This window comes from Colletotrichum tamarilloi, assembly GCF_030869305.1.
Source record: "Colletotrichum tamarilloi strain Tom-12 chromosome Unknown Scaffold_95.1, whole genome shotgun sequence".
Lineage (NCBI taxonomy): Eukaryota > Fungi > Ascomycota > Sordariomycetes > Glomerellales > Glomerellaceae > Colletotrichum > Colletotrichum tamarilloi.
The window spans coordinates 39,247-61,258 of record NW_026849478.1 but is presented as its reverse complement, the minus strand read 5'-3'; the positions used below and the strand labels follow the sequence as shown (position 1 = coordinate 61,258).

The following is a 22,012-nucleotide window of genomic DNA, read 5'->3' as shown; positions in this document are numbered from 1 at the left end:
TATATGCGTGTGTGTGCGTACCTATGTGCGCGTGTGTCCGCTGGCTGAAGAACTTTATCACAAGCGCAGACTAGACAAGCTACCGCGCTTGCAGCACACAAAGGAAACGACCAAGAGACTCCCCCGCCCACCCCGAGCGGATCCTGATGTGGCTGACGGGGGGCAGCGTCAGGTGTGTTGGTCGCTTTGGGCGGCTTACACACAAGTTCCTGGTCACCATCCGTAAGCTTGAATGGTTATGACTTGTGAGATATTCATCCCACGCTCCTTTCCAGGTTTGTGGCAGGATGGACAGGTTTGAGGCCAGGCATCGGCCCTCCAAATCACTGAAAGGGAGGACCCAGATGACGGGGGGCATTTCCGGCGCTTATGGCGTCATGGCTTAATAGAGCTCGCCGCGCTGCCCGAGGGCGAAACGCCGCTCTTTGCTACGATTTAAGCTTCGACGGCCCGTTCAGTGCTCTCTGGCTGCCTCAACCTGGACGGCGTTTACTCGGATGTGTAACGTAAGACCGGAAGTCTGCAGACACGACTACCGCTGCAGTGGCGAGCCTGCACGGCATGCCGATGGCCGGCAGCCTTATCCGATCTTGTGGTCAGGCAAAGCTCTTGACAGCTGCTGTGCACTACGGAACCCGTTGTTCGACATGCATCCCCGTCCGCATTTGAATCAAGCGGGAGTCATGTTGCCGCTTCCGAGGAAATGGTTCTGGCGGGAAAAACGGGTTTCGAGCTTGGCCGGCCGGCGGCCGTCTCCGGTCAGAAACGTCGAAGCCTCATGGCTTGTAGCTGCTCATGTATCACGCTTCACTACCACCACGACGGAACTTCCAACGTCGGATGAAGGCACGGCAGGCTCGGATTAAACATGTGCTGGGGTTCTGCAGAGATGCACAAGCATGGCGCGAGATCTGACGGCGCATCCAGAACAGGCCATTTTCCCCCAGACGCCACGCCATGATCCGCGTCGATGCTCGGCCATGTTCGCGGCTGCTGGCCGATCTCGTCTGACTGCCGGACAACGGTTTCTACAAGCGGCAAACTCTCCGGGCACTTGCCTCTGGAATTCGTCAAGAGGGCGGTACGGAGGACGATGGCGCGGGGCTCTTTTGGGGAACCACTCAACCACCATATCACTGGTGACTGGCCGAGACGACAAGATGGTGGTGGGAAGAAGGCATCTGGCTGGTCAGATTTTGCCCACACATAGTGGTTTTATCTGGATCGCTTCGTCTGGTGTGGTATCCACAGGTAGGCATGAGCCGGCGGGATGGTATGTACTGTGATCAGGAAGCATATGTTATTAATTAGGTTCGTTCCATATGCGCGCTCAGGCAAGTCGGAGCAACAAGCTGCAATAGTGGCCTAGTATGTTTGTGTCTCGATCTTTGGATGCGACACATGGATTTGGAGAAAGACCCTGGCCAAACATAGGCGCCAGAAAGAGAGGCCAATGGAGAAAGAGTCGCCATCTGGCCGTGGGGTCACTGCCAGTCTGTCACAGGTTTGCGGTCGTGTCACGTCCCTGGCCCGTCTGCGCGGAGGGGCGATGTATCGCTGCAAGAGCCAAAGACGCGAAGTGTGGCCCAGATGTGGGGGTAGACTGAGTCGAAGGCAGTACGTAATTCGGCATCGGAAAAGAACGGCCAGTGCCTTTGAAGACCGGATTAGAGGGAAAGGAGATATCCTACTCAGGGCCTGCAAGGTCTCAAGAGGCCAGCGCTGAAGTGAGTACGCGTCCATCGATGGTGAGGACAGGGTGAGGCAGTCTCGAGAATGCGGTCAATAACTGGCGGTGGTCAGCATACTGATCTTGGGAATGTCCTGGGAGGCAACAGTTGGGGTTCAGGTTCGAAAGAGTCAGAAGGAGCCGGTCAGACGTCACAGGAGGCTGTCTGGATTCTGCAGTCTGCAGCTTGGTGGGCATCCAGCGTTCAGGTCCCAGCGGCGATGCCCCAATACCCGTCGTATCCCTCCTTCGGAAACATGGCGACTCGGCGGGCTAGGGGATGGGACGGACACTTGGATGATGTCGGTGGAGGTCGCCAGCGCGTCGTGGTGGATGGATTGGACGGGCCCAGGGAAGAGAAAGTGTGGGTGGATAGGTGGATGAATGCCGCAGGACACGGCGAAAGGAAGTCCAGGTTGACTTCCTACTCAGGTATGGACTGGATGGTATTCTCGGGTGCGAGAGAGGGGGCGGGATTGAGCCATACCCGGTGGTTCTTGGTCGGCAGTCAGCGGTGTTTGTGGTATTGAAGAACTGAGGTTGGAACCTTGGTATTCCGCATACCTCAAGATGGCGAGAGTCTGTCTGAGTGAGGAGTAGCTGCTCTGGTGCAGAGTGAAAGCGAGGCATAATGACTAAGTGTAAAGTCGGTTATGCAGTGTGCGTGCGAGATGCCCCGTCAGGCTGGGGAATACCTAAGATACCTATCCGTACGAATACTCCGTACTCCTGGCGTATTCCGTACCGTACCTACCTACACAAGAATAAGAACAAGAACAAGAAGGCACAATCATGCAGAACTGCTGAATAGACTAAGGTGCCTGGTGAATGCTGCGGGCGAGTGTCGGCAGGCGGGCGGGTGGGAATCCATGTGAAGAGATTTTCCCACCTTCCCTGTCTTGACACTTCTTGCCCGGTTCAGACGATTTCGGAGGGACATCCCAGAGTGACTTCCTGCTTTCCCAGTTCCCACCCAAGGTACTCCGTAGCACGGTAGGTATCTTCTCTGGTTTGGCGAGTGCTCCTGCTGGCTACTGCTGCTCCTGCTCGGGGTTGCTTGTTGTCGGGTCCCCGTTTGCCCCGACGGCACTTTCCCATTCGCAGCCAACTGCAGTCGGGTAAGGTACGACTCGCAAGTCTGCACCTGCAGGCCTGCTCAGATTCGTGGTGACCTCGGAGAAGTGAGGTAACGTACCCAAGTTAAGGTACAAATGCATCCAGCGTGCCATGGAACGCCCACCTCGTGCTCATGCCCATGCCGCTTGTCGAATTTTTCTTCAGGTGCCGTTCCCCTGCCTGCCTGTCACTGTCTGCCTGCCTGCCCGCTGCCCCCTCCCTGCGTCCGTCGTTTCTTGTCATTGTCACTACCCTACTTTGGAGAGGTAGTTTACTGTGTACGAATACATACCAGGTAGTCGACGGATACCCGTGCTTAATTTACCACTCACAGATGCAGGAAAAGGCTGTGGATGATCGCCAGTGGGTGCGTGGTGGGTTTGACGCTAAATACGCCATGGATTTTGCGGATTCCTCATCCATGGGGTGGCTCTCAAGTCCCGTCCTGGCAGGGAAAAAGCCTCGTCAGGACCAGGGCTTAGGTTCATTGAGGGTCGGACGGGGGCCATCGTGGCATCGTCACTGGGCCCAATACAGCAGGTACGTACGCCTTACCTAATTAGACCCGGATCTTATCAGATTTAGATAATCAGATCATCAGATAACTCGGGCAAAATGATGCCAACCGCGCCAAAAATTCCCGCAAAACCAGCAAAACCGCACAACCACCTACCTTACCTTACACTCAGCACACCCAACCAATGTGCCAATCTTGAATGAGGTGGTCCCGTCCCAGGCTAAAAACCCCACTGCCGCAAACTCCGACGAGGCGACATATCCTCGGTTGACTGCTCTCAGCCTGAGTACCTTATTATCGAAGAAAGTTAATTCTTTCTAAGTCACAAGTACAAAAATATAGTTTTAATAAAATAGTATAATACCTACTTAGTACTTAAATTAAAATACTTTTTTAAGCTTATTATAAAAAAAAAATAACTATACTACTAATTACTTATTATCGAGGTCTATAAATAGTGCTATAGCTTTAATTACTATAGCTTTAACTATAATAGCTTCGCTTATAATAGGTAAAAAGTCTAGTTATAAGTCCTTTAAAAGCCTCTTATTAAGAGCTATAAAAGCCTCCGAGTTAAGTTAAAATACTTATTAAAATATTAATAACTAAACTAACCCTATAATAACAACTTTAATAAAAGACCTAAAAAAAAACACTAAAATCCTTGCCGTTATTAAGCATAATTTACGAAGTATAGTAACGTAGTTATAAAATATTATTAATATATCCCACGCTAAAAAGGGTATTATTAGTATTAATAAAATAGATAAGGCCGTATTAATATAACGCCTCGGCTTCTTTTTATAGTTTAAAAATAATTACCTTAAATAATATTAAAAATCTATTAAAAAGCTTTCTTAAGTACTTTAATATATTTATTACTATCTTTATAATAATAAAACTCCCGGTACTTATATATAAAAGTAGGTTATTTATCTCTAAATAGTAATACTAGCTTATTAATAAGCTATCGAAACTACGATTTTAGTAATTCCTTAACGAGGGAGAGGGTAGAATAGAGGAAAGGATAGGAGACTTATAAAAAGGGTTAAGGTTAAATAGTGCGGAATTCGAGGGCAGGGTAGCGTCTATATATACTGCGGCAATCCTTTAGTAATACAAAACGATAGAGTTAAACAGTGGACTGCTCTTAGCTATTCGTCTCTTTCTTCCCCTTCCTCTCGATTTTTTTTTTTTTTTTTTTTTTTTTTTTTTCTTTTTTCCCCCCCGTTTCCAATTCTCTGTGCGGCTCATTGGCATATCGTGCCACAAATGTAGTACACTTCCCAGCCGCTGCAAAGCCATGAATCACCTCAACGCTCGCCAATGGATCCGGGGGGCTCTTGCGAGAAACCTCCAGTGTTTCCCCATATTCCCATCGCCCACGTTGTCGCCCGCAAATCTGGCTGTCCAGAGCTGCCCAATCTCCGCCTCGACTCCGGTCTCCGGCCCGCATTCTTCGTGATACGCCGGAACAGGATGTTGCCTTCCCGCTTCGCTTACCCGTACTTGACATTGTGCACTACATACATCCTGAAAGAGGCAAATTGATAGTCCTCTAGCAAACTGGCAAGGTACCACCATGCTGTGGGTGGCTGTCTCCCTCAAGAACAGAGCCTTCACGTTAATGATAGTGGCTGTAAGTCACTGCATGCTGTGTGGCATGGATAGCTCCAGGAGAGAAAGATACGTACTGCAACGGATTCTTTCCACATCTTGTCAGATTAGATCCATCACCAAGTGCGTCTTGGAAGGGAGGCAAAGTACCTCATTCTGCATAATGCCAGGGCTCACACTACTGCGAGTGTAAGTATTCATTCATTCATTCACTCTCTCCTCTGCGCTAAGGCAAGGTCCTCTCCCAATACTACGCAATGGGCTTATGGATGCATTCTAATAGCCTCGTACTCTGTACAAGTACGCATCTTCAGTCCTCGGGGTTGATGCCGACACACCCCCCGGGGCCCAGCAATGGCACACCTTGGAACCTCAATCCCGAGGTCTTCTCGTGAACCCCCCGGTCTCATTGCCCGCTCTCGGAGCAAAGCTTTGCACCATCTCAATCGCCCGACTCATGTTTTCTTGGTGATCCTGCCGCCTCCACAGCGCGCATTGGATCGCATGTGCCCCGGTTTTTCCACATTCCACAACCCGTCAAGTCTCTAGGTGACCATCTGCGACACAACCTGCATCTTGGCTCCCTTCTTTTCGAGCTTCGAGACTTGTTCGACAGACACGCCGCAGCCCTGTGGTACAGATCAATTGAATGAACAAGAAGCCGGTTTGCAAAAGAATACCTTGAGTAGGGAAGAACTTTTGACAATGGTACGCCGTTCTTGCCTAGGATGGTCCTCTAACCTGTAACAGTTTCGCGCATAAGGTGACTTCCGGGGCACCTAAAGTTGATTGTCTTTTCTTTCATGTTCCATTCCCAAAAAAAGAGAAGCCTCCACCGATACATGAGTTTCCATGATTCTACCTTACCTCAGTGCAAGGAGGGATAGAACAGACCAGGCAGGTAAGGTAAGGTAAGGTATGCGTACTCAGTAGACACTTCCAAATAAAACAACTAAAAGTTCCAGGTTTTGCGTGTACGAATACGTAGGCATACGTACCTGAGGCATGCAGCTAGAAAAGACACAGGTACCGTGGAGGTACGTATGGAAGGTTCGCGACGTCAGGAAGGCGGCATAGGCCCGTTCTTAGCCTCCCTCCCTCCTACCTGGGACGGCCTTGAACCGAAGGAAGGAAGGAGGGACCTGAGAGATTTGATCTTATCAGATCCGAAGATAACCCCGAAATCGCATCATGACCCCTCCCCCGACTCCACTTGGTCGTGCAAACTGTTCATCATCGATTTTTTTCTCTCCTCTTGACCTGTCATCGTCTCACCCCTCCCTCCCTGTTCACTAACGCATTTTTTTTTTGTATGTACTTCGTCCCCTTCGCTTCCCACATCTTCGTCTCTCCTGCATCTAGGTCCCCCGTCCGATTTCTGCATCGCGACCAATTTGGAGTGGGTCTTACTGGCACCATCGATCTGCAACATCTAGGAAAGCGTCGCCGACAAGTTTCTCGTAAACCGACGGCTTTGGCCTGGCCTACTGCACGGAGCATGGCTACTTTGCCCGTGAAGTTTCTTCAAGCCACGCCTCGATGTCATCGCCCTTGTCCGGCGGCTTCTAGTCTCAACGGCCAGTGCCCGAGCAACCCAAGTACTTCACCGACGTGAAGCATTCCAGTACACGAAAGAGACTCGAGACAATATCATAACAAGAGAGATAACAAATACTATATGACGAACAGACAAGCTCTCGGCGAGGCGAGGACTCGAAAAAGTCCCAGATACCAGGAATTACGGTTGAAATCGGACAGAAGAAAAGCATCGATCGATACCTTGATTGCCTCAGACAAGCATCAGCTGAGCCTTTCCAGGGTCCAGTCAACGTCGTTGTCATCCCCGCGTTGGGAAAACTGTTCGTTCGTCGGGTCGCCTATGGTCCATCGTCGTCGCTAGGCTTTAACGCTCGAACCGTCGTCAGGCCTTCAATCGCTTCGGTATTTTCATTCTAGCTTCTGTGCCTCCGGTCCATCCCTCCCGTCCGCTCCACTCCTGTGGCCCGGCACATGCAAACGAGCCAGCGACGCCAAGGCGTGCGACCGCCGCTCGCCGCCGCTGATGCTGGACACCATCTCAGACGGATTGGTTCAATGGTTATGGGGTCCTGTTCTTCATTGCTTTTTCCGTCCTCGTGCAATCGACAATGCAGTGCTGCTCTCGACTTTACCTTAATCTTCTCCGTCAACCGAAGCGCATTTCCCACTCTTGTCTGTGTGTACATACATACAACCCTTCATTGCACCCATCCATCATCCACTCGCCCACTCAAGAAGTTCCTCCATTCACCAAAGGACCACTTACACCACCTATGTACGGACACAAAGTACCATGGACATGAACTTGGCATGGGTTCCAGTCTGCGAGACCCAGACCAAGACCCAGGACCCAGACCCTCCCAGGGCATCCCTTACTAGCGAGCCCATCTCTGGAGTCAGCCCGTTGCGACTCTGTCCCTGGCCCCAACCCCTGGATGTGGAAAGGCGTCCGTTGTGGATGGCTTCTTGCTTTGAGCCGAGCTGGCGCTTCACTCTTTGCGCCCACGAGGTACGCCAATACCTATGGCAACCACCTATACTACTCCGTACCGTCACTACCCACGGCATTCTGCGCAGCTCTTCTCCCAAGAGAGATGGGCCAGCCAGGGTCCTGTCCTGTCCTCTATAGGCTTTCTCCGGCAGAATGACAGGATCGCGGCATCGACGTTGCCCCATTCGCGCGAAGAACCGAATGTTGCAATTTGAGTAGGCTCCTCCAAATACGTCTAGTCCCTAGCCTCTGGGGCGTGTAACCAAACGATAATGTACAGAGTACGGATACCCCCTACCCAGTCCCAATCTCCATCTGCTCGTTCGTGAGCTCCGAGGCGAGGGTCCAGCGGTTCAGCTTCGAACTTGTCGGTCGATCACGCCGCCTCAATGGGACGCGGGCATCCATCGACGTCTGCCCGTTTTGCATATTAGCCCCTCGGTGCCCCTCCTCTCCTTCCCATGCGTCTCTTGATTCTTCTTCACCAGCTCCCATTTCTCTCCTCAAGCCTTCTCTCAACCGCCCATTCAACCGGTGGCCCAGCTTCATTATACCCAAAGGCTTCAACCAGATACGCCACTCTTTGAGAGTCGATGACGAACAGTGTGGCTTGAGACTACTTTGGATCAATCACAAGGAAAACGCCAGGATTAGACGAAAAAAAAAAGTTCTAACCACTCCCAAAAATACCCCGCGTAGTTTCGCACCCGCATCCCACTTTTACACCGGGCTTTTATTCAAACCGTCTCAAAATCGAAAAGTAACGCCCTCAAGGTCAGTTGATGTGCTCCCACTCTTCCGAAAGAGTGAGATTTCAAAGGTCATGAAGCTGATGGTTTTAAAGCCCCTGCTCTTCCCGCTCAGTTGCATTGTCACTGGCACATTGATCGACCCATTCGCTCGTCAAATAATACCCCCAGCCGCTGTTTGCGACTTGTCTATATACCCAGCACACGCATACTTACACCAAACCACGTAATTTGAAACCCCCACCACCACCACCACTACCTATCACCATGTCTCCTCACTGCGACTCGCCGACCAACGGCTCCGATGCCGGCAGCGGCTTTTCTTCCTACAATGGTAACGGCAATGGCTACGCCAACGGCAACGGAGCCGCCTACCAGAACGGCAACGGTGTGAATGGCCACCAGAACGGTGCCTCCCGCATCCAAAAGTCCCAGTACCTCCAGCCCACCGACCACAGCGATATCCACGACCTCATCTGCGTTGGCTTCGGCCCCGCCAGTTTGTCTGTTGCCGTCTCCATGCACGACTTCCAGGAGGCCGGCCGCCAGCTCACTCCCGGCTCAGCTGCCGCCAAGGTGCTCTTCCTCGAGAAGCAGCCGGCCTTCGCATGGCACCCGGGCATGCTTCTTTCCGGCGCCCGCATGCAAATCTCCTTCATCAAGGACATGGCCTCCCTGCGCAACCCTCGTTCTCAGTTCACCTTCCTCAACTACCTCCACAGCAACGACCGCCTAGTTGAGTTCACCAACCTGGACACTTTCCTGCCCGCCCGCGCCGAGTACGAGGACTACCTGCGCTGGTGTGCTCGCCACTTTGACGATGTTGTTGAGTACGGCCGTGAGGTTGTCTCCGTCTCCCCCGACCCTCAGACTGCTGGCAGCATCAAGACCTGGACCGTCAAGTCCCGCAACATCAAGACCGGCCAGGTCAGCTCCTACCAGACCCGCAACGTCCTGATCGCCAACGGCGGCCAGCCGCGCATCCCCAAGGTCATGCCCGCCAACCACCCGAAGATCATCCACTCCTCCCAGTACGCCCAGCTCGTGCCGCAGCTTCTCAAGGACAACTCGAGACCCTACAGAGTCGCCGTCATCGGTGCCGGCCAGTCTGCTGCCGAGATCTTCCGCGACGTCCAGCGCGCGTACCCTAACGCCAAGACGTGGATGGTGATGCGCTCCGAGTTCCTCAAGCCCGCTGACGACTCGCCGTTTGTCAACTCCATTTTCAACCCCTCTTACGTCGACGAGCTGTACCCCAAGTCTCAAAGCTACCGCCGCTCTCTCATCAAGGAGGCCAAGGCGACCAATTACGGCGTCGTGAGACTCCAGCTCATCGAGGCCCTGTACGAGATGCTTTACCACCAGAAGCGCACCCTCGGCTACGACGAGCGCAAGTGGCCCCACCGTATGCTCTTCGGCCGTGACATCACTCAGGTCACCGAGAGCAAGGAGACCGACCGCCTGCAGATCCACGTCCGCCGCCTCGAGGACGCCGCCGGCGACAGCCTTGAGGATGGCTTCGTCAACCAGCTGCCCGGTGACGAGGTCCTCGACGTCGATCTGATTGTTGCGGCGACTGGATACCAGCGCAACGCCCACATCGACATGCTCCGCGACAGCTGGAACCTGCTTCCTGAGATCACCCCCGCCGGCAATGCCAGCGAGCGCGAGCTTGTTGATGGATGGGAAATTGCCGGCCCTGACGCGACCTCGGGATCGAGGAAGCTTGAGGTTGGACGCGACTACCGTGTGCGATATGCCCCTGGCGCTGTGGCGCCTGATGCTGGTGTTTTCTTGCAGGGATGCTGCGAAGCGACCCACGGAGTAAGTTGAACCCCGCCAACTCATTTTTCCCTCATCACCCCCTTACATCTGGGACATTGTGACTGACGAGCTTCCTCCCAACAGCTGAGTGATACCCTGTTGTCAATTCTCGCCGTGAGATCGGCCGAGGTTGTCGACTCCATCTTCCCCTCTGTTCCGAGGGCCAAGACCGTTTCCAACTAGACGTGATTTTTTAACGACTTTATTCTTATTAGAGAGAGGGATGGGAAAGACATTTCATGAGTCTCTTTTGGATTGGTCATTGGCATGGGACATGTGTACCTGATGACATCTCTTTGTGTATGTGCCCTTGGGCAGGGTTCTTTCTCAACATCTCTTCGGAGCTTGTGAAGAACTAAAAAAAGACATGGCGCGGAGTTTTATCTGTTTTTGATTTTTCACACGAATTCCATTATTCCTGCTTCAATAAATCTTCAACTCTTTTTTTTTCCCCTCTCGAGACGTCACTGATCCCCATCCAGAGAAACTGCTCTTACATTTATGTGATATCTGGCTCTTGTTTATATGATGGTTTATATGGAATAGTTATTACTGTACAATTGCGCGTCGTTGTGTTCAACCCAAGCCACAAGTTCTTCATATATCGGGCCATCCTCCGTCGTCATGGGATATAATAATACATGGCTTGGGCCGGGCGGGAAGATTTGATGCTGAGAATATGATGTGGATGGCGTGTTGATGCTGCTGCTAACGTTCGTTACGTCGTCCGACGTTAGGCCAGGGGTAGAAGGACCTCCACTGACACCACCAGCGCGGGCGGTATAGACAGCTTGGCTGTCCAGTCGCAACCGCTGAACTATAGACTGGAGGTCTTTCAGGACGGTAGCGCAGTCCCGAGCGTAGTTGCTTTCTGTCTTGGCCTCTTCTTCAAAGACGCTGATGGCAAAGTTGACGTTGATGTCGTCGGGCTCCGTGGCTGGCGAGAAGACGAGAAGCTCTTCCAGCATGAGAATAATGGCGGCGTTGAATATGTAGTGCAACCCTGCTTGCAAAAACTTGCGAGTGCCACCGTTGAGACGCATCAGCCAACGAGCGAGGTACAAGTTTGCATGCGCCGCCTTTGAGCAGGAGCTTATGCGGTCTGCGTGGTGTGAGAATTCCCAACGACGGTCTGAGGTGATGTAGCGCTCGGCAAAGGTCTTTTTAACAGCAGCGAAGAAGATGGGGCGGACGACAAGGATGAGAAGCTGCAGATCCGGGAAGACTTTGAGTTAGTACGGGGTTGCGACTGTCCTCTATATTCCCAGACTGGGAGAGGGGTGTCATGAGGTGGTAGGAGGGGGAAACGTATAACCCCATCCTTATTCGGAGACGCAACGCAAGGAGGGAAAGGAAGGCGGTGGGGCAAATCAAGCTTACCTGGTTGTATGCCATATGCAGGAGACAGCATGAGGGATCGCTACTTGGATGAGACGTAGACATTTGCAGGGTGGGCGGCAGTGATGACTGCCAGCTCCCGAGCAACTGCAGCGCTCGGTCGATGTGCCGCGCCGCACCTCCGGGACCACGATCCCAGGGGGCGACTCTATACGTGTTGCAGACAATGTGGCCCGAAATGCGGGCCAGCTCGACGTGGGCTCGAAGGCCGGCTGCAGGGGGTAAAGATCCTGGCTTTTCACTACACGGGGGTTGACCATTGCGTTAGACGAGTGCCTTATTGCTTCGACGGGAATCCATCATCGGAGATCTCCGTCAAGTAGGATGCCAGAGGACTGGGACAGGGAAGGGGAACCTACAGATCATCGCAAGGCAGTGGTAGCCGGATAGCATCGTCCATGATAATGGGAGGACGGCCCATAAGACAGCTCAACCAGCGATCGAGAATATAAAGAGTCCAGAAAACGCGTTTCCCACGCTCGTCGACCCAGCCACGGTGGGCGCCGTGCATAATGGATATATGCATGGCATTGCTTACGTAGACGTAGGCTGCATCGCGGCGGTTCATCTCGATAAGGTAGAAGCCCATCAGTGCTAGAACAGCAACGTCGCTGATGGTATACCGGGTGATATCGAGAGGGTTACCTAGGAGAAGGCGGGCGCGGGCGAAGTAAATCTGGCTCAAATCTTTTGGGACCAGCATCGAACTCGCCGTGGTATTGGCTTGACAGGCGACGGCAAAGGCGGTATGGTAGAATGCAAGATGACGATAGTTGTCGGAGACGACCTGTTGAGAGGTCCCGGACGGAAACACCTCGGGCTTCACGTCGCCAGACACGGTGGGCGCTGGCGGTGGTTGGCTGAGATCGCCCCACCAGTAGATGCCGCCGCACGGGAATTCGCTGTTGCCGTCTTGGATGAAGTTTCGGAGGTCGGCAAGCATACCAGCCATTTCGTCCCGAGAAGGCAGTGAAAGAGGGTCCACGTTCGACTCAACCTCAATCGGACGAGAGTCGTATGTCTGATAACTGCCAAGGGAAGAAAGAAATGTCAAACCGCTAGTTGGCGTCGGTGACAGCCATTGCGGGTTGTAAGCAAGTGGCAAGACGGTGGACATGAACTCCTTGAGGTAGTCAAGGAATGTTGCGCCAGAGGTCTCGCCAAGAAAACGGGCTCTTCCATCCTGGTCGTGCAGTGTGCGTCCATCAGCGGTCTCAGCGACAATCTCGTTACTGGCTTCCCCGTAAGAATCATGGGGCTCTGGGGGTGTAAGGGACGGAGCCGAGCCGGCACGAGACCCCTTCACGTCGACATCCTGTTGCAACAGTTGCCGTCTCGCAACGTCGTCGGGTACGGCAATCTGCAGAGCCCGTTCTGCAATCTCAAGCTTCCTCCTCAGATCATCTAGATCGTTCCGAGCCACGGAGACTTTCTCGATCACGGTGGGATACTGGCATTCTCGTGATGAGCTGCGGCATTGGCGGCACGGTCTCTCACCGGAGCATTTGATGCGGCGGACATTGCAGCTATTGCACCTGTGGAAGAAGTTCAGTACGTTGATTGTAGGGTAAAAATGAGACAGCGATGAGAGTAACATGTGCTGGGTAAGAAATGCTGCTTAACGGAGGGAACGTGGTTGGTAGGAAAGAAGGACGAATGTATACAGCGAATCAAAGGCTAAGAACAGTAGAAGATGAAGATATTAGTAATTCCACAAGCGACTTACGCTGTTGCAACACGCTTCCGTTGCTCTGGCGCTACCTTGTGCCGTCGCGGGTTGACAGGCAAACGAGATGCACGGCTGGAGTTTTCGATTTGTTCTGGCTGCTGCTGCTGCATCCTGGTTCTGCGGGAGAGTGAGGCCGCATGTCACCGCTCCGCCGGACCTCAAGTTCGGAGTTGGATATGAGAGGCGAAATGTGCGAAGTGCGGTATTGCAGGCTAGTGAGGTTTTGGTGAGGTGTCGCCGTCGGTCAAGGATGAAAGGTAGGCTTGTCGTCGGTGATGGTGATGGTGACGGTGACGGACACGGCGATGGATCTGGACCGGTTGGTAGCTCAGTGTACCCCGGAAATCGGTAGCCAGGCAGCGGCAGATATGTCCCGTCCGAGTTCGAGACTTCCGGTGGGATTGGAGAGTGGGCGCCAGGGCCTTGGAGGCGAAGGGAATCAAGGGAGTGACGCTTAAGGGGGTGAGACTTGTTGGTCTATGGTGTGCGTGCTAGATGGTTTGATAGTGGGCGGCTGTATCCGAAGTGCGTTTGCGGGTGAAGGTCAAGGCACTACGTCGACATTCTTTGGTCCTTGGAGATTCTTTTCAGGCGGACGTTGGCGACCAGAAGCAGTTGAACCGGATTGATGTGTGGAACGTTAGATTTACTCGCTGGGAAGATGTCCCGGAAGGATGTTGACATGGACATGGCGTGGAGAATGGAGATTTTTGAACAGCCGTTATGGTTGCGAGACGAGGAAAAGGGTCCAGTGGTGGTCCGGGAAGGGAGGACGAGCCTGAGGAGGTGGAGGGGAGGGGAGGGTGGTAGCATTTTGGGGACCGGAAGTGGCTCCGCGTTAGTCATTTGCATGTGACGATGCCCACTTCCTTAACAGCATCGTTCCCTGCGCGACCTTCCAAAGACCTTGGAGCTTCCCAAAGCCCCAGGGATGCGCTGAGCGGGTGCGTGCCTACCCGACCAGGTCATGGAAGGTCAAGCAAACACCGACCAAACCAACCTGGCGGGTAATGAATTATTAAGGTAAGGCGCCATAATTAGTTGCCTTCCTTCCTTCCTGGGCGCCGCACACTCACAGACTTCACAGTCCACTCGCCCACTCTCACACAATCACTCACTCACTCACTCACTCGCACACTTACTCACCCTCACTTTCACTCCCATGCCCATGCTCACTCGTTCTCACACTCACACGCAATCCACGGGTCCATCATCGAGCTGAAGCAGAAAAACTGCGAGGAAAGGCACACTCTAGCGACCCCTTCCTCCCCTCCCCTCCCCACCCCTCTCAAGCGCTGCTGTGAGGTGCGCTTGACGAACCTGCAAGTCTCCCTGCTTAAATCACACATCTGGGTAGTCACAAGTGATTGCCATGCTGTACACGCGCGCGTTGACGGAGCATCTCTTCCCCTCCTCTTTTCTCCTCCCAGGCTCCTCCTCCTCCCCGGTCATGTTTCGACCCCCAAGGATTCGGGGACCGTTGATCATTGATTCGAACCCCTGACAACCGGCCTGGGCTGTGTGCCTAACGTACCCGGGGCCTTAGCTTGCCCTGCCCCGAGACGAGAGAAGAGGGCGAGGAGGACACTTCATGTCCAAGCCTTGCTTTGCCTTGCTAAGCCTGCTTAACGGTAGATTCTGTGCTGCAATAATGCCAACCGTTCACTGTCCAGTACGGTACCCCGAGTCCAGCCGCCAGTAAACATGGATCGGAAGCCCCAAAAACGGCTTAGGAGGGCGCCACTAACGTCCCGTCTTACGTCGCCATTGACTCGTTTCACGGCCCACGCGGGAGACGGGAGGCGGGAGGCGGGATGAGCTTGGGGCACATCTTCGCCGATGGCCAAATCAACTCCCGTCCGTTCATCTCGATTCTCATCCCAGGCGTGCCAGGTTATTCACTATACATCCAAGATATTCATTTTAATCAACTCACATCTCATCTACATACCCGTCGTATCCACGTCCCATACCCTGCCTCTCAAAAACATGCACCTGCAGATACTCAGCGGTTACCATACCCCGACAAACTTGCCAGGAATCCTCGCTTAGGCACGGATAGACCACTTAATTGACCTGTCAGAGACGTCCAACCTGCACAATCGTGACCTCGGCCGATTGCTTTCGGATCGGTGGAGAAATATGCCCACCAAGCCCCCGGCACACCGCGATGATTGTCGCTGCAACTTTTTCATACCAGCCAGTCTCACTTATTAGGTCTCACACGGCTCGCAGTGAAAGGGAAGAAATACCTAGATATGCACAAATTGACATGCAGCCTCATGGTTCACTACCTACGAGCTAGGCGCTCACTGCCCTCCTAATTTGGTCCACGCGCCGGGATATTCACTCATTGCGGCGGAACGGCTCGTCTTGGCGCTCCATCCCTGTGTTCCTCTTATGGCCTTCGCCCGGAGAAGTTTGCGTCTTTCATGCCTCAATATTTCACCAAGCACCCGGGGTCTTTCCTACGCCAGCCACTCATCCCACTGCCTTGCCTCTTAGGCTCATGTTTTTGAGCCACATGATTCAAATCGTAGCTGAGAGTCTGGTGATGGCGATTTAAACTTCATTAGACTTGTCCCACTCAACCCATAGGTCAACGACGACTTCCACCCGCCGTGGAGGTCGTTGAGAATGCCTCAACGAATCGGCATAGCAAATCTTACATTCTGTGAAGCGCCCCCGCGGTCAGATGAAGGGCCAAAGGAATAGCTTGTTGGTTTGCAATCTCCTCTTGTGGCACATTTCCCGCCGGTTACCCTGCAGCGTCTACAGATACCAACACGACTGACGGGGGCCGAAGCTTTCGTCGCGCGTGGCCCCCAGATGATTGTCTCTGTCCTCAGGCAAGCGCAAGTCAGACGCCACTTCACGTTGCTATTATATCACATTATAGCTGGTGAGTCCTAGCTCATGTCCGGCCAGTGTGGTGAGAGCTCATCTCCTCGTATCGCCGGTCGTGGAATTTTTTTCCGTGATTGCTGATGATCCTGGTTCGGCTTCGTCCGACACCACCATGCTCGTACGGAGTACATTCTTCATAAGATAAGTATGTAATCACGTTGCCCGGGGTCCCAGTAGCGCCTTGATAAACATAAACTTTGGAAAAGTTGGTCATGTGCGGAGGGAGCTCCGGTCCGCGAACCCTTTGGCATAAAGCCGACCTCTCTCCAGAGAAGGGGTGTCACAGACATGAGTATGAAGAACTTCTCTCGCATATTACGTACAGAGAACTCGTTCTAATTTATGAGATTCTGCCAGCACTAATTGTTATGACGGCTGCCTCACTCATTGCGCGTTCCCTATGGTCGCGGATCGGCCGATTCATCGGATTCGAGACAACCGGCTTGCCCGTTAGAACAACCATGTCCGCTATTTGCGATTGCGCCAGCCTTGCACTGCCAGCAGCACCGCTAAATGCAATCTATGTGTGCTCTGATCTTTGTTCAGTACGCATCTTAGGCTTATTGAGGCAGCGACTGCATTGTTCAAGCCTCAGCCGATACGAACCTCACTGCCACGTTGCTCAGTAATGAGCGTTTGGGGCCCCCTGCCAATGCATCAAGGCCGGCACCCGATGCAAATACCTTCCTAGCCACCGGCTGCTGTCTACTTGGCATGCGGTTCTTAAGGCTGAACGTCACATGCAGCTGGTCGCGCCAGGACTGATGCTCACATGAGCAACGCCAGAAGTGGCGGTCACGGCCCGGTCGGATAAGAGGCCCCTCGCGGCTTCCTTCTATCGTCAGCTGTTCTCTCACGGTTTTGCATTGAGTTCACTACAAGAACACTATCTAGATAATCTGGGATTTGGTGGCCATTGGGTTTCCTATGAGTTCCAAAGCATCCTTTTCTCCGAGGCTGGTGAAATCGGCCATCTCATGTATTGAGCGAAAGGTCTCAAGGTTCATCGGTCACCTCTCAGGGTCCCATTTCGTTGGGTCTCAAAGCATTGCCAATCTTTCCAGACACTATCAATTCAGAAACGAAGGGGTTTGTCAATCGGGGGTGTACCCTTCGGGGCTTACCTGGAAGTGAATGCCAACGAGTCTGCACCCGTCAGCGACTGGAACTCGTGATGATCGCCTTCTGACAATTTCGAGTCCATCTAAAGGATCAGAAGATGCATTCGACTCATTTCCGTACTTTCTGGCGGCAATCGCCGAGACCTCATACGGCCTACCATCACCTGTCTTGTCCGCTGTGCCCTTCTCTCATCGCTAAGCCCAAACTTCACAATCTAAGTGACGAATGTGACTACTTAGAAGGTGTCACAAGAATGAGATGATTCCATAGATAGCCATTCTTGATTCCAAGTATCGAGTCAAAGTCTCTGAACTTGAGTATCGTATGGCCCTCGTAGAGGTCTTAATAAAGTGAGTGAGATGTCGCTTGAGTAGGCTGGGGCTCCATGATCTTGCCCTGAGCATCGTAAATAACACGCAGCCAATTAGTGAACATTGACTACTCTTTGCGTCTCTTCACCTCACACACGCCTATGCCATAGAAATAACACCATTCACTATCGATGCGGAAGACCAAGGGTCAATTCTCGCTCAGCTGGGACCCCGCGTGAAAAAGTATGGAACTGTGCTGCCGGCTGTCACCAGCTGCGATTCTTGTCATGTTTTCCTCCTCGTGATGACCTCATTCTCTTGGTCACGTCCTACCAGTACAAGCTTCACATGAGGTCCGCAACAGCCGCAGAAGGCCACTTGTGAAGCAGATTTTCTCTCAGAAGCCAGACTTCATCTGATGGAACCATCAAAAAAGACCATGGTTCGCCGCGCAGTCGTCTCATCCTTTATCTTCAAGTTCCCGCCCAATCGGGGGCCGCAGGTCGCTCTATTCCGGAGAAGTGACAGCGTGCGAACTTATCCGTGAGCTCATGCCCCAACCTTCACAAATACAGGTTGCGATGACGCTTGTATATCTATGCGACTGACTAGAATTCTGAAGCAATCATCTCGCGCCGGTATCGGGCAGCATAGAGCAGGACGACCCCTCACCCCTGGATGCTGCCTGGAGAGAGATCCGCGAAGAGACAACGCTTACGCCTGCGACCTTAACGTTACTCCGCCAGGGAAAGGATTACGTCTTCGCCGACAAGAGGATTGGCCGCGAGTGGACTATCCATCCCTTCGCCTTCCGCCTCAAGTCCCACGAGGATGAGTCCCGCATTCAGATCGATTGGGAGCATAAGGGGTTCCAGTGGTTCGACCCCCACGAGGTCCGCGACGTCGATGAATTTGGTGGCGTGCCACGACTTGCCGAGAGTCTAAGACGCATCTGGTTCGAGATTGAACTCGGCGAGAGGAGAGGAAAGCTTCTAAGTGAGGGGCTGCTCGCGTTGCAGAAGGATCACCAAAGCGGAGCGCGGCAGCTGGCGGGCAAGGCGCTTCAGGTTCTTCTTTCCGTAATTGGGGAGAAGGCCAGCGCAGAGAAAGATGGCTCTGTGGAAAAGTGGTGGCGCAATGCTCGACTCGCCGCTTGGCATCTCTGGAAGAATGGCAGAGAGAGCATGGGAGCCGCAATTCTGAACAACATTGTGCGATCGCTGTCCGTCATAGAGAAGGAGGTACAGCAGGCCAAGGATGCAAACGTCTCCCAGGCCTTCCTTGACTCCGTGACAAAGAAGGTAGGCGATTTTGCAACATCGAGGGACTCTTCTATCGATGGCATCTCGAAATCCTTTGAGGCTTCCTTACGAACACATCACGGCTCCGGTCAGCCCATCCGGATTCTCACGTTATCGTCGAGTTCCACCATCCTCGAGTGTCTTAAGAGGGCTATCGCAGGCCTAGACTCATCATTTGATATCCGCGTACTCGAGTCTCGTCCCTTGTTTGAGGGGGTTTCAATGGCGTCTAGCCTGGTCAACCACCTCCAAGAGTCAGGGCAAAGGGAGAAGAGAGTCAACGTCTCAATCTATACCGACGCCGCCGCCGCAATCGCTAGTAAGGAAGTGGACATGGTCCTCATCGGTGCGGATATCATTGACGGATATGGGACAACGAGCAACAAGACAGGCTCACTACCAGCAATTCTCTCTGCTAAGCACAGCTCACCTCAAGCTAAGGTATTCGTTCTGGCTGAAAGTGAGAAGATTCTGCCGTATGATCCACCTGGTTTCGAAGAGAACGATGTCAATGAGGTCGCTGCTTCATGGAAGCACAGCTACTTGGCACAACAGGATACCTCGAAGGCCATCGATAGCTCGCTTGGGGCAGGGTCTGGCGAGGAGATGGTAAAAGCGAATGTCAGGAACGTGTACTTTGAATGGGTACCATCAGGTCTCATCGACGGATACATGCTCGAGGACGGGGAGAAGAGCTCGACTGATATCTCGGACATCGCCGAGCGGATACGCCGCGAAGCAGATGCGTTCTTCTCTGATGTTTAGGTACAACGTGGTTGTTCCGTAACCTATCATGCTCAAAGACCATATATGAACGTCCACTTCTTGTCAGCGTAACGCGTGTTGTCCAGCCGCTCTCTCTCGATCTCATCTGCAGTCTTTTGTCTCATGATTTCCAACTTTCTTCGGTTGACCGCGGCGAGAGTCAATCTATACGAAAGGTATCCAAGTAACGAGACTGCAACGAACCCTAGGGTTACGTAAAATGGGATCTTGTAGCCTGGCTTGTAGCGATCGCGGTATAGCTGCGCACCGATGACGCCTGACAGATTCCCGAAACCGTTGAGACCGAGGATAAGGGAGCGTTTTCCGGGTTCTATGTGAGAGAAGTCAGCAATGTTCCCTAATACTCCGCTTGCATCTAGTCGCCTAGCCATCTCCGTTGCTTACCTGGGGTATTCCCGCTCAACCACGCGACTGTTAATGGAGCAGCAACGTAACTACCGAGAAGAAGAACGCATAGCGCAGCGTACTTCCCGCCGTTCGATTCGACAGTAACGGTAGCTACCAGGCCTACAACGGCAATGACGATGCCCCCCAAGATGTGATAACCTCGTTCCTTGCTTGAAAGATATCAGATCTAAACATGGCCCTATCGAGGCTTCTAGGGACCTACCGATAATCGGAGCTGAGGGTAAAGAGGTATAATCCAAGCGCACCACACGCGTATGGAGGAACAGACATCTGCACAATCTCTGTCAGTCTTTCTGTACGCTCTTGTCTCTTAGATTTACTCCTCTTCTTACCAAATTTGCTTGAATTGATGAATATCCCAACCCTTGCACAACTAGTGGTAGAAAGACGGAGAAAGCCTGCCCGGGGACGCTGGCGCAAATGTTGAATACCAGAACATACCAAAACTTCCAATCTCTCACAGTCTCAATGAAGTCCCGTTGGGTCAGACGATCTGTCTCTACTCCATGGGCGTCATAGGCATGCTCGGTAAATGAAACGCTGTCGGCTTTGATCCTATCTGCAGCAAAGCGTCGTTCTTCATGGGTCAGAAACCATGCCGAGCCGGGACCTGTCGGGAGGAAGACCCAGGCGATGAGACCGAAAAGAATCGTCAGCGTCCCTTCAATGATGAAGAGGTATTGCCAATTTTTCAGAGGTCCATCTCTGAGGTGGAAAACACCGTATGCTGTCCCCATGTCAGCATTCTCCCAAGGGTACGAATGCATGTCTGATGTTCGCGGGTTTACCAATTGCCCCGGAAAATGCGCCAGCCACAGCATATTGTCCGTAGAATAAGCCAACTCTCACAGCAAGATCGTATCGGCAGTAAAAGAAAGAGAGGTAAGCGACTGCAGTCGGGTAGAAGCCAGCTTCGAAGGCGCCTATCAGGAGGCGAGTGGCGATCAAAGAACCTGAAGAACAGATTAAGCTCAGAGAACGTGCAAGACTCTTTGAAGAGAACGAACCTCTGCCCCTGATGAAGGCCTGACAGATGGTCACGAATCCCCATCCAAGCTTTGTGGGGGGTCAGCATGGATTCATTTATCTTGTTGGCGTGGCGCTTGGACGAAACCTCCTTACCATCATAATCGGGATCCAGTATTTAGCCCCAAGCCATCGGCCAACAGCCGCAGAGGGAGGCTGAAACAAAACGAAAGTAATGAAAAACAGAGACACGGCGAGGTTTAGATCGTCCGGCGCGGCGCCAATGTCGTTTGTAAATCCTGCTTCAGCTGTTAGTATTGTACGACATCGATGAACTTAGGCACACAGCTAGCCAAGCGTAAAGTATTCGTGACCTTGGGTCTGAGCGTTTCCCACGTTGCCCCTATCCAGACCGTTGAATAGGTACAACAGAGACAACAGCGGGAGAAGAGCAATGTCTAATTTTCTGTTCACTCGCCGGTCCATCGCAGTCTTGTCGACACTGTGGACGTCATCATTTCCGTCGTGATCTCGCAAAGGTTTAGCCACTGAGATGAATGATCTGGAGGCTACCCCCTCAGTTTCGGCGCTCTGCGATTGGCGGTTGATTTTCATTTTTTCCCCTTCCTTTCCAAAATTTTCCCGGCGTGTTGGTCCTTGTCTTCCGAGGAATTGGTCTAGCAACTTGCTTTGGAAACCCCGGCATCCGGCATTGCGCTTCGACTTTCTTATATGGAGCGCTCTCATCGATAATCTGGCCGGTAAAAGTGCCGATCTGGCACGGTGAAGCTAGTTTGGCAGATTCTGAGCCTCATTAGTCTGTTCTGGTATGATTGAGCGATGATTTGCTGCCATGGTAGTAGGCACAGGTGGCAGCTGCAGTCATTCACTTCCGCTCCGGCCGTAAATTAGGGGCCAATAAGCTTGACCAGCAAGTAAATACACGAATGGTAGAAAGTGGGTGGTGCCATTGACAAAAGAAGAGTAAGCCAGGTCAGTGTA

At 52.7% G+C, this 22,012-nt stretch overlaps 7 protein-coding genes across 7 annotated transcripts; 3 read left to right on the top strand and 4 right to left on the bottom strand.

Annotated features, from left to right (window-relative positions):
• Window positions 1–2,519: 2,519 nt before the first annotated feature.
• On the bottom strand, window positions 2,520–2,816 carry CTAM01_13426 (uncharacterized protein; the record flags this gene model as incomplete). The annotated part of the gene is made up of 1 exon (XM_060529430.1): window positions 2,520–2,816. A coding segment is annotated over one exon (297 nt), but the record flags the coding sequence as incomplete, so codon positions are not given.
• Window positions 2,817–6,665: 3,849 nt separating this feature from the next.
• On the top strand, window positions 6,666–6,935 carry CTAM01_13425 (uncharacterized protein; the record flags this gene model as incomplete). Its single annotated transcript, XM_060529429.1, has 1 exon — window positions 6,666–6,935. A coding segment is annotated over one exon (270 nt), but the record flags the coding sequence as incomplete, so codon positions are not given.
• A 281-nt stretch (window positions 6,936–7,216) lies between these two features.
• On the bottom strand, window positions 7,217–7,586 carry CTAM01_13424 (uncharacterized protein; the record flags this gene model as incomplete). Its single annotated transcript, XM_060529428.1, has 2 exons — window positions 7,217–7,289; window positions 7,324–7,586. The coding sequence occupies 2 exons, from the start codon at window positions 7,584–7,586 to the stop codon at window positions 7,217–7,219; spliced, it is 336 nt and encodes a 111-aa protein (XP_060375992.1).
• A 939-nt stretch (window positions 7,587–8,525) lies between these two features.
• On the top strand, window positions 8,526–10,265 carry CTAM01_13423 (L-ornithine 5-monooxygenase; the record flags this gene model as incomplete). The annotated part of the gene is made up of 2 exons (XM_060529427.1): window positions 8,526–10,082; window positions 10,167–10,265. 2 exons carry the CDS (start codon window positions 8,526–8,528, stop codon window positions 10,263–10,265), a joined length of 1,656 nt encoding a protein of 551 aa, XP_060375991.1.
• Window positions 10,266–10,615: 350 nt separating this feature from the next.
• On the bottom strand, window positions 10,616–13,319 carry CTAM01_13422 (fungal specific transcription factor domain-containing protein; the record flags this gene model as incomplete). Its single annotated transcript, XM_060529426.1, has 4 exons — window positions 10,616–11,290; window positions 11,463–11,721; window positions 11,840–13,015; window positions 13,207–13,319. The coding sequence occupies 4 exons, from the start codon at window positions 13,317–13,319 to the stop codon at window positions 10,616–10,618; spliced, it is 2,223 nt and encodes a 740-aa protein (XP_060375990.1).
• A 4,648-nt stretch (window positions 13,320–17,967) lies between these two features.
• Window positions 17,968–19,615, top strand: CTAM01_13421 (NUDIX domain-containing protein; the record flags this gene model as incomplete). Its single annotated transcript, XM_060529425.1, has 2 exons — window positions 17,968–18,092; window positions 18,172–19,615. The coding sequence occupies 2 exons, from the start codon at window positions 17,968–17,970 to the stop codon at window positions 19,613–19,615; spliced, it is 1,569 nt and encodes a 522-aa protein (XP_060375989.1).
• A 32-nt stretch (window positions 19,616–19,647) lies between these two features.
• CTAM01_13420 (major facilitator superfamily transporter) lies at window positions 19,648–21,625 on the bottom strand (the record flags this gene model as incomplete). The annotated part of the gene is made up of 8 exons (XM_060529424.1): window positions 19,648–19,946; window positions 20,021–20,193; window positions 20,247–20,314; window positions 20,377–20,771; window positions 20,833–20,997; window positions 21,052–21,100; window positions 21,167–21,309; window positions 21,385–21,625. 8 exons carry the CDS (start codon window positions 21,623–21,625, stop codon window positions 19,648–19,650), a joined length of 1,533 nt encoding a protein of 510 aa, XP_060375988.1.
• Window positions 21,626–22,012: the final 387 nt, after the last annotated feature.